General features: G+C 58.6%; 2 protein-coding genes across 3 annotated transcripts in view; one reads left to right on the plus strand and one right to left on the minus strand.

Annotated features, from left to right (window-relative positions):
- Positions 1-2,774: 2,774 nt before the first annotated feature.
- Mrpl36 (mitochondrial ribosomal protein L36) lies at positions 2,775-5,080 on the minus strand. The gene is made up of 2 exons (XM_004845141.4): positions 3,786-5,080; positions 2,775-3,488 (listed from the first exon to the last, which is right to left on the minus strand). The coding sequence occupies exons 1-2, from the start codon at positions 4,021-4,023 to the stop codon at positions 3,175-3,177; spliced, it is 552 nt and encodes a 183-aa protein (XP_004845198.1). The 5' UTR covers positions 4,024-5,080; the 3' UTR covers positions 2,775-3,174.
- A 112-nt stretch (positions 5,081-5,192) lies between these two features.
- Ndufs6 (NADH:ubiquinone oxidoreductase subunit S6) overlaps positions 5,193-16,789 on the plus strand; it is a 77,089-nt gene continuing 65,492 nt past the window's right edge. The window contains exons 1-5 of one of the 2 annotated variants that reach the window (XM_004845142.4): positions 5,193-5,392; positions 6,136-6,189; positions 10,755-10,877; positions 11,736-11,819; positions 12,350-12,475. In XM_004845142.4, coding sequence (XP_004845199.1) covers positions 5,285-5,392; positions 6,136-6,189; positions 10,755-10,877; positions 11,736-11,801 — 351 coding nt within the window. In that variant the 5' untranslated portion in view covers positions 5,193-5,284 and the 3' untranslated portion in view covers positions 11,802-11,819; positions 12,350-12,475. Of the gene's footprint in view, positions 5,393-6,135; positions 6,190-10,754; positions 10,878-11,735; positions 11,820-12,349; positions 12,476-16,789 lie in introns of those variants that run through there. The other variant, XR_015442158.1, reaches the window with a different exon arrangement.

Raw genomic sequence — 16,789 nt, forward strand, 5'->3', positions numbered from 1 at the left:
GCTGGGGGTGGGAGCGGGGGGCGGGCTGGCTCAGGCTCAGAGGTCTAGCGGGGGCAGCTCTGGGCGTCCCAGGTACTTGGGGCCCAGTGTGGGTGTGTGAGCTCCCGAGGGTGGCACAGGGCTTCCTCTCCAGGCCAGACGGTGGGTGCTGAGGCCAACGGTCACAGCAGAGGCTGAGCCAGGGCAGTGCCCACCACTCACACGGAGTGGGCATCAATCTGCTCAGGCAAACTGGGGCAGCCTGCTGTGCGTGGTGAGCCTCCCCAAGCTCCGGACTCCCCGAAACCTCCAGCTCCGCTCTTCACCTGTCATACAGGGAGCCCCTCCTGTCCCTGCAGGAGCTGCCTACCTCTCACCACCGAGCCCTGGGCTCTTTCCTGTCTTGTCACCTGGCCTCCTTGGGTGCTTTTCCTGGGTCCCCTGTGCTGCGGTCCTGTAGCCCAGGGCTCTGTCCTTGTGTGTTCTGGTCAGCCGGGGCAGGCGCTTACCATAGCAACAGTCGCTGTTTTCTCAAGAGGTGGGATAATGCGGCTCAGGGTCCCCGCACAGTGGCCATCAGCAGGTGGCTGTGCCTGGACCCTACCAAAGTGTGGTTGTTCTCGCTCCTGGCCCGGAAGTCACCCCTGGGTTCCCATTGCTGTCTGAAAGGCGACTCCCTGGGCACCTGGGGATTGTTGAGCCCCTGGTGCGGCCACATAGGTCCCTGCGCCAGAGCAGAAGCTGTAGAGGCTCAACACTGCCCAGTTCCATTCCTAGAGACGCCACAGAAGCTACCCTGGCTGGAGGTGAGGGACGCAGACTTCACCCACGAATGGAAGGCTGCTGAATGCTGGGGAGGCTCCGGGGTGCTCTGGTGTCTGTGGCCACCATGCCAGGCTGGCTCCAGGTCACGTCCACTCCCCTTCCAGCCATGTGGCAAGTCTGGCTTGGAGCACTGGCCTCAGCTGACCTGGCCACGGCTGTATCCAGCGGGTGACCACCCCAGGGTTCTGTCCCCGCAGGCCTCCCAGGTACCTGATTGTTCTCACAGGGGCTGGCTTCAGGGGTGGGGAGAGGCTCAGCTCCACCAGCTCCTGAGTGGACCGCTCAGCTCTGGCAGGAGAGATAGCTTAGCTGTCTCCGCCAGGGAGTGGGACCCAGGCTGTGGCCCCATTGCCTCTGTGGCCCGTGAGGCCTGGGCTTCCTGAGGCTGGGTGGGCACAAGCTCAGTGACCGCCCAACAGTATACTACGTAGGGGTCACACCAGGCTGTCAGGACTGGAGGTTGGCCTGAGAATTCTGGATTTTTTGGGGAGGCCCAGAAAGAAGGGTGTCGGGAGACCTGGAGCAGCAGGTGGCGGTGGAACGGCCTCTCCCTTCAGGAAGCTGCCATGGGACTCGAAGGTGTGGTGTGGGTGGCCTGGGGAGACCCGGCTCTCAGGGGTGGGAGGTGGGTGAGTGCCCGGTACCCTGGCCCTGTGAGGCAGAGTCTGACAGTCCCCTCTGCTCTGGTAGTGGCCTTAACCAAGTGGCCTCTGTTGGTGCCTCTGACCCACCCGTCACTCCTGCTGGGCCACCGCCCGGTCCCTGCCCTGGGACCTGGGCCTATGGGTCCTCCGTGTCCACCCTGCCCTCTACTGAGCACAGCCCTGCAGTGCTGTCTTTGAAGACCTTGCCAGACCTGCCACGTCTGGTCCAGCCTGACCATCTTGCAGACGCCTAAGGTAGGCAAAGCAATGTGGCTGGCTGTCCCTCACCTGAGCTCTGACCAGGTCTCTCAGGCCTTGGCTCTGGGGTTTGAGGAGAGAAAGGTGCTGCCAGAGACCTGCGTACAGATCCTACTCTCCTGGGGCCCCCAGGGTTCTAGGACCCAGCTGCTGCAAGCCCAGACAGGCTACACCTTCCTCCCCCATGACCAAGTTCCCAGCACCCTCAGCCTAGAGCTGTGGCCCATCAGCCCCCGGTCTCTCATACCTAGCTTCCTGACTTGATGGCTCTTTCTAGCTCTGAGTTTCTATTTCTCTCTGCAGGCCAAGGTCTGGTGCTCCCAGCACAGCTGCTCCTCCTGTGCGTCGTCTTTGGTGTCCCATGTCCCACCTGAAAGGCAGTCCTGAACTGTGGCTCAGGGCTTGGACTTCAATTCCAACTCTGCTCCTAACCAGCACTGTGACCTGGGGTCTTGTGTGCCTCAATTTCTTTGTCTGTAAGGTGGAAAATGTGGAGTATCAGAATTACGTCAGGAGTCAGAAAAGTACGACTTGGAGCAAGCATGTGACACACTGCCTGTTGCCAGGCTTCTGCCTGTTATCAGTAGACTCTTTCCATCCTCGTGCTTCCTAGTTTCCCAGTAAAGTTCTTTCTTAACAAACATAACCCTCTGGAAGAGCTTAACCCTGCACCTCCCTGACTGCTGGCTGCAGGTGGGACAGCTCTCTGCACTGGTGTCATGGTGATGGTCTGGAATCAGTGAACTGTGCCAGAAGAACCTCAAGTTCCCTGGGTTTGCAAGATTTATTAACTTGGGGCTCACAGCAGGTGACCAACCAGGTCCCAGAGACCCTCCTTCCGAGCAGCACAGGTCCCCACTGGCTTTTCAACACTGACAAACGTAGTCTCCCCAAACGCTGGGACCACAGTGCTCTCCCCCGATACTGTAGATTCCTCTCTGAAGCCATCAGTATATTTGTCTGCTTGCCATTTTTCTTTGAGTGGATTAACTGACTGGCACTTTCCGAAAGCCCCAACTTGCTGGCCTGAGGTACATCACCACTCCAGGCCAAGGATGACAAGCATGCTTAACTGCTAACCAAAATGCATTTATTCATAAACGAATGCGTTTCCTATGAGTTACAGGTTGTTGTGCTTGTCTTTCACCCTTGTCCTCAGAGGGAAGGCAGGGACGAGGTGTTCTCACGCACATCAGGTAAGGGGCTGTGGACTCCGCTCTGCTGGGGAGCCTGTGCTGAGATGCAGCATGAACCAGCTTTGCCCAGGACAAACAGGGCGCGCAAGGTACAGAAAGCCCTTCCCGGCGGGGTCTGGCATGTCCTGTCCAGATCTGGGTTGGTAAAAAGCACTGAAAGGAAGGCCGGGAGCTAACTCAGCAGAGCCCACGACCAGCAGGCGCGATACAGCAGAGCCCCCAAGCTGTACTTTGCTTCGATACGGCCGAGAATGTTCTCTGGGTGGCGCAGTCTACACCATCTGCCGCTGCTTGTGCTTGGGGTTGGTCTTGCAGAGGACGTACCAGCGCCCGTTCCGCTTCACCAGGTAGCAGTCCCGACACCGCTTTCTAAGCACCGCCTTGGACTTGAAGCCCAGCGCGGGCGGCGGCGGTGGCCGCAGGCTGCGGAGGAGCAGCGGGGCGCGGGGCCCGGCGCCCCCGGGGGCCCCAGCCAGCCCCGAGAAGAGGGCGCGGGGCGTCCCCGGGCAGGCGCGCAGGTGTCGCGAGCGCTGTGCGACGGCAGCCAGCACGGTCCTGAGCAGCAGGGCGGCCATGGCACGCGGACCTGCGGGGGAGAGGAAAGCGGTGGCGCCGGCCCGCAAGTCCCAGCCCGTCCCCGTCAGTCCCCTCCACTGCAGACCACTCCCCCCGGGCCCCGCCGCTAGAGGCGAGGGCGGCAGCGTCGGAGCGCCGGGCCCAGCCTCAGGTCAGCCACCCCCGGTCAGAGTGCCCCGGCCCTCCCCGTTGGGAGGGCACTGTCGGCGCGGGGCCTCCACCCGCCCTAGAGACCCGCTTGCCCTCGCTCCCCCGCCCGCCCAGCCGGCCCCCCACTACCCCATCCTCCAGACACGCGAAACCGAACCTAGGAAAAGGACGCCAGGCCACACACTGCGGTCAGTGCCTGCGCCTTCTCTAAGGAGAGCGCCCGCGCCTGCGTAGTGGGCGACGAGGCCTCTGCCAGGAAGAAAGATGGCGGATGGCCACGGGAGAGGTGGGCAGAGAGAGGCGCAGGCGCACTGGGCCGCCACGCCCCCAACACACCCCCGCCTGGGTTCCTGCCCTACCCAGGAAAAAATGCACAAGTAGGATCGAAGAAGCATATCCAGAATGGTAAAAAAAATTACGTACAGCCAATTAGACTGGCAAATACCAACGTCTAAACAAAAAGTGGAAAGATCGGGTTTCCGTGCAGTGCCACCCAGGCAGCCGTGTGAAGTCTGTGGAAACGGACCAGCCAGCGACCCTGGCCGGTTACGGCTAAACGCGTTTTCTCGCGGGATGGAGAGCTCCAGACTTACGGAGAAGTGAACGAGCTGGGCAGTGGACCCCCGCGTGGCCACCGCCCAAGCTCTGCGCGGCCGGGTCTCCCGAGCCCATCCCACTGTTCATGTAAAGAGCCCCAGGGCCGAGTGCACGCCCGCGCCCGGCCGGGGAGCGCCAGGGCCCGCAGTCGTGTTGGCTCCGGACGCCGTTCCCTACCCCCTTTCGGGGGCTTTTTGGCGCACTGCTGTTTCACTGCCCCTCCCTCTTCATCATCCCCCGGGCCTGGGGGCCGTCGCTGAGGCCTCGTCCCTGGAGGGACCTGGTCCTCGGCTTCTGGCCGCGGCAGAGGACACCGGAGGCCCCCGCGTCCAGGCCGTGGGTGCCGCACCTCCTGCCCGCACCTGACCCCTGGGGCCCGCGTGCGCCCGCCCTGCTGGGTCCGGGGCCCGCTGAGCACCTGGCTCCCCGTGGCGGGCCCGAGTGACTGCCACCCGAAGGCCCTGTGCACGGCTCCCGCACAGCCGGCTTGCGGGACAGGGCCGAGCCTGTAGGCGAAGCAGCAGCCGGCTGCGGCTGGAATGTGCGCCGTGATTGGCTCTACATAAGATGGGCCTTTTTCGAGGTGTGTCTGCTCGCGGGGTAAACACCAACTGTAGTTTACGGGCAGCTTTATTGGGCTCTGTGGCAGAAATCCCGGAACGCTGAACATCTGCGACGGGAACGCGCTTCCAGTTTCTTCTAAGAATCGATTTCTTCACCCAATAAAAACATTTGATATTTAAACTTCTCAGGATTATCGACTGACAAGAGAATACAGTGCACCTTCACTTTTCAACTTTCCTTGCCTCGTCCCCCAAACAGGAAGCGCCACCCAGCCACTAAGTGCTGAACACTGCGAACGCCTGTTGCTCGTTGCGAGGTGGAATCCAACCAGAGGCTGCACCTGCCAGCCGAACTGCGTAGCGCATGTTCAACCGCCCCACCGCCTGATCGCGCGCCTCCTCCGGGCGAAATAAGTCCCGGAAACAGGTCCCGCCGGAAGCCGGGAGCGTGCGTCGGCGCACAGAATGACAGAATGGGTCAGGGGTCACCGGCAAGATGGCGGCGGCAGTGACCTTCTGCCGGCTAGTGGCGCTGCCCCGGGCCGTTCGCGCTTTCGGGGTGCGGGTGTCGCCGACTGGGGAGAAGATCACGCACACGGGCCAGGTAACTGCGGCAGCCGACACCCGCGGCTCAGGCCCGGGGCTGGACCGTGGCCAGAGCTCGCGGAGAGTGGGTGGCCGGATAGCGTCTGCGGGATCCTCGCCCTGAGCCTCCCGGGGCTGCGACTTGTGCTTGAGCCGATGTCATTCGCTCACTCCTGCTCCGGGTCCCACACGCACACGCCCACTCGCCTGTCGGCCGCGGCTGACCTTCCAGTGCTGCCCAGTGGGCTGCGGTGGCCGCTGCAGAGAGCCTTCCATGGGGACTCTAACCACCATTTCTTTGGATCAGAGTTTTTGATGCTTGTGTCATATTAAATCGTAAAGTTTAATGATTCGAGGGTCTGCTGAGTGCACATAACAGCTCTCAACTATCATGTTGAGCGGACAGATGGAAAAGAAGGGACTAAAATGGCACCTAGTATATTGAGAGGGGGAAATGAAGCTACGTGGGGCTTAAAGTGAAAGGAGGTTGGGGGTTCTCCCTCTGTCAGGATCGCCTCAGGCCTCCACCTTCCCGGGCCACTCAGACTTGCTGCCTTCCTGTTAGATCATCCTTATTGGGAGTCTTGCTGAGAAATGCGACTGCATGTACAAGTGCATTTCATCCTCTTTGTTGGTGACTCATTGTTAATGGCCTAAAATGTCAAGAAAAACACTTTCCTATAATAATACTTAGGTTGATATTAAGTGACCACTTTCAGAATTAGGCAGTAAAAAATCACAGATGGTCTTTTTTTCCTTCAGGTTTATGATGATAAAGACTACAGGAAAATTCGGTTTGTAGGTCGTCAGAAAGAGGTGAGTAAAAGACCTAGTAAAAGAGTGGTAAGCATTCATAAAACTTATAGAGGTTGAGCATCCCTAATCCAAGCACCTGAAATGCACCAAAATCCAAAACTTTCTGAGCGTGGGCATGTTGCTCTAAGTGGAGAATCCACACTTGACCTCATGAGGTAGGTCTCGGTCAAAAGACAGGCGTATTAAAAGTTATGTATGGGGTTATTTTCAGGCTGTGTGTAAGATGTAAAGAAACATAAATGAATTCGGTGTTTAGACTTGGGTTCCATCCCCAAGATATCTCATTATGTATTTGCAAATATTCCAAAATCCAAAACACTTCTAGTCCCAAGCATTTTAGAAAAGGGCGGTTCAACCTCTGTCACCAACAAGAAGTGAAAATTAACGTATAAGACTTAAATCCTGGGAGGGATGGAGGGGTTGAAGGGAGGGCAGAGGAAGGGGGAAAAATAAGAACCAAGAGAGATTATGTAAAGATGCAAATTTCCAGTGATGAATGTCATTATATTGTATACCTAAAATGTACCAATAAAATTTAAAAAAGACTTAAATCCTTCCCATATCTCAAGCACCCTAGAAGCTCTTGAGTTCTGAATGTTCATTGGGTTTGTTTTTTCCTTCTAAAATGTATAACGAAACATCTATAACCATAGCATCCTATGACCATTTATACATGAGAATGACCTTTGTTTTCATTTCTGGGTCTCAGATTATTCTTTTAATCACCTCTTGAGGTATGCTCTTCATGGTTTTCACTATATTAGGCTGTGTTCTCACAGGGACACTGGCCAGCTGAAATGACTTCTCTGGGTGGGACTAACTCCTCCACACATTGCAAGGGAAGATGGGTTAGTTCCCACACCCATGACCGTGCTGCTGGAGAACACTGAGGATGGGGTATTTTGTTGACATGAGCCTGTTTCTTATCTGAGTCTCTCTCTCACTCTTGTCCCCAGCTCCCTATTCTCACTCCTGTTAGTTCCGGCAGACCTCCAGCTTCCCTGAGTGGTTTTGGTCTTCCATGTTCACCTTAAGTCACTCTTCTTTCTACCTCAGGCGTCTCTGAATCAGTGCTTCCCCTTTGCCTCTGCTTGTGGCTGCATTGTTCTGTCCCAGTGCCTGGTATTTCCATGACAACATCTGTTTGGGAGCTACAGGGCATTATGGAGCAGCTCTCTTGTTGGCCACTGGCCGTTATAATTCATGTTCTCAGATTTCAGCTGGTTGGCTGTTGTGTGACTGCTGAATGGGGCTAGAGAAGTTTGTATTCCCTGTTGGCTGTGTGCTAGTGCTGTGCAGCGCTGGGCCGGGAAGGATGCTGAGGCCCACTCCCGGTTCGGAGGAAGAGTGGTGTGAAGCGGCTCAGGTCATGCTGGGTGTGGTGGTGCAGAGAGGTGTGTGTAGCATCTGCCTCCGGTGGGTAATAGCCATGTGCATTTGCAGGCTGCAGGCTTTGCACTGAATCTCAGCACAGGTTAGTGCCCTGGAAGTTTTCTCATATGTAAATTGGAAACCTTGTGGATATTTTTTGTAGCGTTTGTCATTATAAGCATCCTATGGGATAATGCAGATGGCCTTGCAAGCTCTTAGTGTGAGCAGCGATCCTCCTCCCTGTCCTCAGAGCCTTCTTGGTTCATTTCTCAGCCGTTACTGTATTCCTGGCTTCACTCCTGCTGTATTGTGTTGCGGCCCTGGTTCTGAAGCGCTGTGTTTTGCACCAAGGAGCGCATGGTGTTGGGAATGGGGCGTCTGTTCTTTCACATGGTCAGCACAGTCAGGCTTTCCAGCTAGGTGTGGGAGCGTGACGTTTGGAAGTTGGTACTGTGGTGTTGAGAGGGTGAGCAGGACTGTAGTTTGCCTTTGGTGGGGTCTCATGGAGTCAGGGCGGTTGGCTCAGTGCGGGGCAGCATCCACTCCAGGTGTCCTGGCAGGGGCAGGTGGTTGATGGGAGCTGGACTCCACATCCTCGCTGGGCGGATGTGCTATGCCAGCAGTGCCGTGGGCTGAGCAGCCAGGAAGCAGGTGGGTCCTGTCACCTGCCCTAGACCTGGTCCTTTTCTTAGCAAGGGGACGTAGCTCCCCGTCAGAGATGCCTCTGCTGGAAATTCTTTGTGTGGTGGGCAAAGGAAAGGGTAATGGGGAGCCCCCAACATGTGGGAATAGGACAGCAAGCCTGCCTGCCCCCAGTGGATGCAGCTGTCCCCTCCGGTGTCCCAGAACCCTGCCTGCTGCAGCATCACGGGGAGGGGCATATCTCACACCCTCCAAGTACTTGGCATCCTGCCTGGGAAGCGGCATCCTGCTCAGGCTTTATTTCTTCCAAAAGAAAATGTTCTTTTTTTAATTTAAAAACTGAAAAAATGTTTTTGGTAGGGAATCATGCTGGGGATACAACCCATGGCCTTGGTTATGCCAGGCAAGTGCTTTGCTGCTAGGCTACACCCCCAGCCCCAAAGAGATTATTTTTTAGAATCGTTTCAGGTTTGCAGAAAAGCTGCGGAGAAAGTGCAGCGTCCCCATAGACCCCTCCTCGCTGACGTGGCCTCGTGAGTTCGGAGGGTAGTGCACACCTGCAGACGGCACAGCGTGTGTGGCTCTGGGTCTGGGGAGGTGTGGCCTGGCCTGTACCCGCTGTTGCTGTGGTACCCAGAGTCGCTCGCTGCCCTCCACATCTGTGCTCTGCCTGTTCATCCTCCCCGGGGCGCCCTCTGGCCACCTCTCATCTGTCCCTAGTTCCAGCAGTATTTTAAGAAAAGGTCAGTGCGAGCCTCGCCTGAAGGCCCCGGGGAACAGGACTTGAGGCGTTGAGCTGGCTCTGCAGGGAGGCTGGGCAGCTTCACTGTGAGGCGCCTGCCAGTCCTGACCCGACACGGTGGCTGCCCTGGCTTGCAAGTGCCTGGTGCCCTCTGCTCTCGTTCCTCTGCAGTCAGACTCCTGCTGTGGGAAGCGAGCCCTTCGGTCCTCCAGTGCTGGTGCAGTGGGACTGAAAGTGGGATGACCGCCAGCCCCTGGTGGTAGGGCCTCGCCCCTGTCGCTGGGTGTGTTTGGTCACCATTGGGCGGCCTGGCCTGTGTGCCGGGCCCAGGCTCCCACCCTGACCAGCTTCTAGCTACAACAGAGCCCCTGCTCCGAGCCCCTCGGGACACGGCGCTGGCTGGTGGGGCAGGCAGGGCGAGCGCTCGGGCAGCGCCTGCCCCGAGGGGCCTAGGGAGTGAGTGCCGGGTGCCATGCCTGGTGGCCCTGAGGGCAGACTTCATTTTCAGTTCTTGAAGACGGGCAAGAGGCTGGCACCTGGCGCCTGTGGGCCCCTCCCAGGGTCCTGGCAGCGTGGCTCTCTCCTGCCCAGCAGCCCGGCCTGGACACCTGTGGAGAGCACAGGTGGGTGCCGGGCAGCGCTGTGACGCTGCACAGGGGCTGGCCTGGTGAGTCAGTGCGACCCCGGGGCCTCACCGCCTCTCTAGTCTTGGGTAGCAACTTCAAGACAAAGCCTCCAGTGTTGGGGGGCAGCCACGCAGGGCTGACTGCACCAGGCCTGCAGAGTCGGGCTCTTTCCCATCACAGGTGCAGACACAGACGCTCCACTTCCCGGCACATCAGAGAGTGGGGTCCTGCGACAGAGGCAGGTGGGGTCGGGGCGTGCCCTGGGCCTGTCCCAGGCAGAGGAAGCAGCTGTGAAACGGAGGGAGTCGCAGCACGGTGTCCTCTTCCAGGGTGCGGGGCTCTGGCCTCAGCCTGGCTGCTGGGGCTCGCCTTCGTCCCTCCTGACCCTGGGCCTCCGGGGAAGCGCAGCTACCAGGCCTAGCACGCGTGCAGTGTGCACCTTCACAGGATGCCCGCGTGGCGACAGTAACAGTCACAACCCCTTTCTCTGGCTGGTGGGGCTCAGGATCCTCAGCTGTGCCTCATGCGTGTGGTTGGACTTGGGATCTGGCTGCGCCCCACATGCTGGCTGGGGTCTGAAGCTCGTGTCCGTGAGCTCCTGTGTGTCTGGCCTTGGCCACCGCCTCGCTTCCTTCTGGGGGCCCAGTCCTTTCCTCAGGACAGTGCCGGTGCCTGCAGTGCTGGACTCACTGTCAGCTGGACCCGCTCTCGGTGGGGCTGGTGTTGGTCTCGGTGCAGGGACACGGGTGATGGGTGCTTTGGGCCGAGAGGATGGCGCCTGCCCTGGGTGCTCACAGACGCGTGTGAATGCCGTGGCCTGAGGGCAGCGTTCTGTGGGTGATCAGAGGCAGTGCAGGGCTCTGTCTCTCCGCATGACAGCTGCTGGGTGTGGACGTGTGTGAGCCGCTTGGGCTGAGGCTCAGCCACGACCCCAAGCTGTGTGTGCGTGCGTGCGTGTGTGTGCGTGCGCGCAGAGACAGGCCAGGCTGCAGTGAGGGGAGAGGCCAGGAGGTGTCCTGACGGTTGCCAGACCCAGGGTAGGGACGGCGTAGGTCCTTCACACGTGTCCTCCGGGGATGCCAGTGATGACGGTAAGAGTGCGCCAACGCGTGTGCGTAAGCCTAAACTGTGGAATGGTGGAGATTTTGCACTTGCCCGTGTAAGTTTTCCTTTTCTTGTTCTAGGTGAATGAAAACTTCGCCATTGACCTGATAGCAGAGCAGCCCGTGAGCGAGGTGGCCCAGCGCGTGATCGCGTGCGATGGTGGCGGGGGCGCCCTGGGCCACCCCAGGGTGTACATCAACCTGGTAGGGAGCCGGTCTTGCCCCGCCGCCCCGGTCCTGCCCGCGTGTCCTCCCAGGGCTGCCCGTGTATGTCCAGGGCAGTGTCATGGCCAGTGAGCTTCGTCCTGGTCCCTGCTGAGGGTGCCGTTGTCCTGGTTGGGACCCAGCCTAGTGGACTCATTTTCACGGAATCCAGTCCCGTGGAGGGTTAGGGCTTCCACATGTGCCCTTGAGAGGCGACACAGTCCTGCCCTGGCCGTCCCTAGTCACATCCACACTGGGCATAGAGAGGAGGAGGAGAGGCTGAGAGAAGCCATGCAGTGAGCTCCAGTGTGGCCGGTTTGCTCGGTGCTTGGTGCTCACGCCCAGTGCTACAAAGACAGAACCGAGAAGGAATGAAAGGAAAAGTCGCGCTGGCCCTGTGGCCTGTGGCCTGTGCTGGGCGGCAGGGAGAGGGCTCCGCCTTGGCCGGGCGCTGGGGTCTCGTTCCCGGCTCCCCAGCATGGAGGCGCCAGCCTGGGCTTCATCTTCATTGGCACTGACCTTTGCTGGGCACTGTCGTTTAGCTGTCACAGCAGGCGAGCAGCATAGCAGGCGTAGGCTGTTGAGGGGCCCGGAGCAGGGCCTGTCGTCCTGCGTGGCCCTGTCCCTGAGGCTCAGCAGACGGCGGGCTCGCAGTCCTGGGCCTGGAGTAGCCGTGGGGACAGTGGGGAGCCCTTGGGCGACGGCCACACTTCCTGGTTCCATGCTCAAAGCCTCCTTCTCCCACAGGCTTTCCAGGTGACTGCGTTTCTGGCAGGACCCAGTCTTGGGGCTTGATGTCTGACAGCGGGATTTGAGGGGAAATGGAAATAAGGGATCTTTCCTGTTGGGTTTTTTCAGGACAAAGAAACCAAGACGGGGACGTGTGGCTACTGCGGCCTGCAGTTCAAGCAGCAGCATCACTAGGCGGGCACGGGATGCAGAGTGAGCATGCAACGCTTGGGCCTTGGGTGGGCTCCTGGCGCTGAATAAAGGGCCTGGCACCCAGGACGTGGTGCAAGCGGGTTTCTTTCCTGGCTCCGGCACTCTGAGCTGTGCATGACTCCCAGAACCTGCCCTCTCTGGGCCGCCGCCCCTGGAGCCTGGGTGCCCGGGGAGGCGCGGCTTCCTCTCCTCAGCCTCAGCTGGAGCCTGGCATTGGGGCGCCTAGGGCTCTGGGTGCCCTGGCTCTACCCATTTAAAAGAGGCAGAGTAGCAATGCGGGGACCTCAGAGATAGGAACAGGCTGGGGAGGGTGCAAGCAAGGAACAGGGACGAGGAGGGTGAAGGAGGAAACCCCTGCACAGGGGAAAGCGACAGCCGGCTAAAAATGTTCCGGCTAAATTCAGAAATGAAGCTCTGATCTTCAGGGACTTTAGCGACTTTCATGGTTTTTGTTGTTTTCTGGTACTGAGGATGAACCCTGGGTCACTCTGCCTCTGAGGTACATCCCCAGACCTTTTTATCTTTTACAGATAGTCCTCGTTTAATGAGAAAGTTACATTCCTGCAACTATGCTGTTAATGAATTCATCGCTAAATGAGGAATTGTATGTAGTATGTACATTACAATATTGGGGACAAAGAAATGGTCAAAGGAAACTTACCTGATCACTTTGCTTTTGTTTGCATGACTTACATGCAGTGCTGTGATGTGCAGCAGGACAAAACTACAGCACTGTACTGTACAGTACAGTCAGCAGAAATTACAGTGCTGCATAAACTAGGTGAACTGTACAAAAGACATGGAGGCTCTATAAGCAAGATGTGCAGAACCATACAAAAAAGGCAGGTCATAAGCCTGAGCAGTCATTAAACAGGTAGGTTGCTAAGCGAGGAATGTCTGTATTTTGAGACAGGGTCTTGCTAAGTTGCCCAAGTGGGACTCGAACTTGTGGTCCTCCTGCCTCAGACTCCCTCAGTGCTAGGATTACAAGCCTGTGCCACCCAGTGACTTCTTGGGGCTGCCATGATGGCGCTGGCCTGTGGGTGGCCTGCTGCAGGCTGAGCAGGTGGCCCAGACAGGGATGAAGGGTGTGTGGGTGTGGTGTCAAGTGGCTCCTCCTGCCGCCTGCGATGTGATCAAAAAATATTGTGAGCATTAGATTTTTAAAAAATATGTATTACAGTAAAAGATACATTGTTGCAAGCCCCCCTCAAAATCCCCCGTGACTTCGAAGACACCCTACTGTCCTCAGCACTTTCTGCAGCAGCTGAGTACCCTTTCTTGGGTGTCTAGTTGCACTGTCATAGATACCTTGCTGTCCTGAACTGACTCAAAATGCCAACCTTTCCAGGAGCTTTTGACTCTGGGGAAGAGCCAGCAGTCACACTGGTCAGACCTGGCGGTGAGGCACATGAGGGCACACTGTCATTTTTACGAGTCTTCCTTTCCATCGTGTGGCATTTGCTGTTTTTGTTTGTTTTTAGACAGAATCTCCCTATGTAGTGCAGGCCGGCTTTGCACTCACTATGTAGCCTAGGCTGCCCTGAACTCGTGGTGATCCTCCTGCCTCAGCCTCCCCAGTGCTGGGATTACAGGCATGTGCCACACGCCCGGCTTCACTGTGTTCTTGATCACACCTTGTGAAGACTCCCTGCCTTGTGAGACAGATCATGCGCCTGGGCCCAGCAGGGTGTGTGCCAAGGTGCTCATGGGTGTCCTGGGAGCCCCTACTTCTCAGGGCTCCCCTGTGGCTGAGGCATGGCAGGACTGCACAGCTGCCGGGTCATGGCGTGTTTACACCTCCCACCCTGTGCCAGGGAGTTGCAGCGGCATAGTGATCAGGCGCCACAGTGGCTGCACTGCACCCTCTTCCTGTGCCACAGCCCCTGCAGCTCCGCCTGCCTCCAGGGTCCCCCGTCCCTGCCAGCTGAGTATCAGGCACTGCGTACAGCACCGTGGAAGGTGGTGCAGCTGCTCCAGAGGCAGCATGTCCCCTGTGCTTCGGCTCCCTGAGGGCCAGGGCTGCAGTGTCCTCTGCTCCATCCTCAAACAGCTCCACTTCAGGTTTGTCCTCCCAGGAGGGCAACAGCCTGTGGGTACCTTGGGGCATACGGACCTCAGGCTCTCGCAGCAGCCCGAGCTTGCACAGTACCGCTGTCTGCAGGGCGCCCTGTGGGCCCGGCATCCACATGGCCTGCCCGCCACAGTGTCCATGCTGCAGCCTGGGAGCCCTGTCCTCAGGTGCCGACTGGGTGGCTGCACAGCCAGGACCCCACCCGACTCACCATGGGACCCATACTGCTGTGCGGGGCCAGAGCAGGTGGCAGTGCCCCAGGAGTTGCTTCAAGGGCAGCTGGGAGAGGAGGGCAGAGAGGGACACCAGCCGAGCACCGAGGTCCCCGAGCTGGGAAGGTGGAGGTGCTGGGCCTGGGCTGGGCGAGGTGTTGGCCCACAGTGACTGGCAGCGACCAGAGCTGACCTGGAGCTTGACCCTGGCATGGCTGTGCCCCACCACAGTCAGAGCCTGCCTCCCGCAGTCCTCGGTGTCACACCCAGAGGTGGGGACTCCTGAGGAGAGCACGTGGAGAGCTTGCAGCCAAGTCCCTGCAGCCTGTGTGCTCTGCTAGCTCAAGGATGAGGGCCAGCCCTGCCCTGGGTCTCAGGAGTGTTACCTCTGCCGGGCAGCGGATGTAAACTTTGTCCTGATAAACCCAGGAGACCCGAACACTGGTGTCTGGTTCTAGCCCGCGAGCATGTGCTGATGGCCCCTTCCTGGCCAGGCAGCCAGCACGGCTCCTGAGTGGGGCTTGTGGCTAGAATGTGCCAAAGGCGTGTGCCAGGGGCTGTGGGGTAAAGCGGGGGGGGGGGGGACAGGAGCCTGTTCCAGGCCCTTCCCCAGGTCTGCAGGGTCCCAGCTCCTCCACCTCATGACCCCCCTGACCAGCAGGGGGCAGTGGTGCTCAGCATGGCTGCCTGGTCCCAGCGCAGGGCCTCATGGGCTGAGGCTGAGGCACAGCCCTGGGTGCCGCTGACACCTGATGCTCAATGTAGAGGCCCAGACAGCTGTGCGCCCTGGGGGACAGATGTTGGACACCTGGAGGCTGCTGGCAGCGAGGCCCTAGGCCCCCGGGGCTGAGGGTCCTCAGCCAGAATCCCTAGGGCCTGTGCCTGCCTGGCCGGGTCCCTTGTCCTCATCAAGGGCCCGTCCCTCCCTGCTGGTGGGGAGCAGCATTGCCTGCAGCGGGGGCCAATGGTGAGGATGCCCAGCAGGACCATGCCACCCCTGAGGGAGTCCCTTGGCCTGGCCCAGATGGCGCCGTGCCAAGCAGGAGCCTGATGTGAAGGTGGCCTCCTGCTGCCCAGAGGTGGCAGCTGGGCTTGGCTCGGCGACCGTCAGCAGGTCCTGTGGCATCACACAGATGGCCCACAAGCCCAGGGTGCCATTTTGGGTTCCAGGTTGGCCTTGCCACCTGCTCCATTCCTTGGAGATCAGTCGAGGTTCCAGATCTAACCTGCCAGACGCGGGAGATTGTAGGTTTCATCTTGTGCAGTTATTTAAAGTTTAAAATGCTAACATCGAAGCAGATTAGGCTTAGCTGATCATTCCCTCCATGCACAAGAGTCTTGTGAAATATGAATGCGGCATCCTCAGGGCTCTGCCCTCATTTGCTGGGATGCCCTGCCCTGGTGTTGTCTCCAAATTGAGATTAGGAGATGAAAAGAAGCTGCAGAACAGCTACGTACTGTAAACTGAGCTGATTTCGCGTTCCTGGACCAGATTTCATGTGCATTAAATGTCTTCTTATGATGCATAGCAATTTTCATTTCTTTTCCTGTGTGTGTATGTGTGTGTGTGATACTGAGGGTTGAACCCGAAGTCTTCCACCAAGCTGCATGCCCAGCACTTGAAAAAATTTTGATATGGGCCTGACTTGCCCAGGTGGGGCTTAAACTTAAGACTCTCCTGCCTCAGCCTCCCAGAGTGCTTGGATCACAGGTGTATGCCACCACGTCTGGGTTATTGTAATTGTTTTCTTCTCTGGGATTCAGGCATTCTTGGGATGACAAGGCTGTGGTGGTGAGGACCTGGTGTCCCTTGCAAAGCTGCTCCCTTGCGCTGGGAGGAGCCTTCACAGGCAGGTGACACCCAGCTGCCATGTCTGCACTCACAGTGGGGCTGGAGGTGGGCCTAGCCCTGACCCTCGCAGGAGGGACTGTGCTGCCCCTTCCCAGTGAGTGTCCACGGAGCCTGGGAGGAAGGGTTTCTCAGAGAAGTGCAGTCTGGAATTCAGCCTGGCGCAGGCAAAACGGAAGCAGCCACCAGGGATGAGGGGAAGCAGTGTCCCCGAGACCGCTCACATTGTCATCGTGCTGTGAGATTACAAAGGAAGGGAGCAGCTGAGCCCCCAGTCCTCCCACTGCCCATGCTGGGCACCTCCCCTGGGTCTGCCCACTGGCCCACACAGGTTGGCAATACCCCAGGGCAAGCAGGGGGCTCCATCTGCTTGACCCCCCCAGGTGTCCCCTAAGTGTCAGGAGTGGCTTGGGGTGGAGCTCGGGCTGGGTGGCGTCCACCATGGCCGGGGGGGGGGGATCAGGGCCAGCTGCGTGGTGTGAGATGAAGCGGGCCTGGTCCTCCAGGGCTCGGGGGGGTCACCAGCCTCAGTGGGAAGGAAGCCACCACGGCCTGCCCACCCAGGATCGCTCTCCATCCGCACACCCAGTTCACCATCCAGCCATGCGTTACTGTCCACCACTGCCCACCACCGTCTTAGCCACTTTCCCATTTCCAGGACAAAGTACTGGACATCTGTAATTGACGGGAGGAGAGGTGTATTTTGGCTCATGGTTTTACTCCAGGCCCCGCTGGTTTGAAAGGAGGAGGATGGCAGAGGAGCCTGGCGGAGGGAAGTTGCTTGCAGCAGGGCAGCCAGGAAGCAGAGTGGGAGGGAGCGCAGGTAGGGACAAGG

The sequence above is a fragment of the Heterocephalus glaber genome, unplaced genomic scaffold (assembly GCF_053883595.1).
Source record: "Heterocephalus glaber isolate CG9 unplaced genomic scaffold, H.glaber_assembly_v1.0 deba00001537, whole genome shotgun sequence".
NCBI lineage: Eukaryota > Metazoa > Chordata > Mammalia > Rodentia > Bathyergidae > Heterocephalus > Heterocephalus glaber.

Bases quoted from the DNA above. Each gene is read 5' to 3' on its own strand.
- Mrpl36 (XM_004845141.4), bottom strand. From the start codon at position 4,023: ATGCTTCTTCGATCCTACTTGTGCATTTTTTCCTGGGTAGGGCAGGAA. The intron at 3,489-3,785 runs GTTCGGTTTCGC...TCTCCCCCGCAG, and splicing joins GCCTGGCGTCCTTTTCCTAG to GTCCGCGTGCCATGGCCGCC.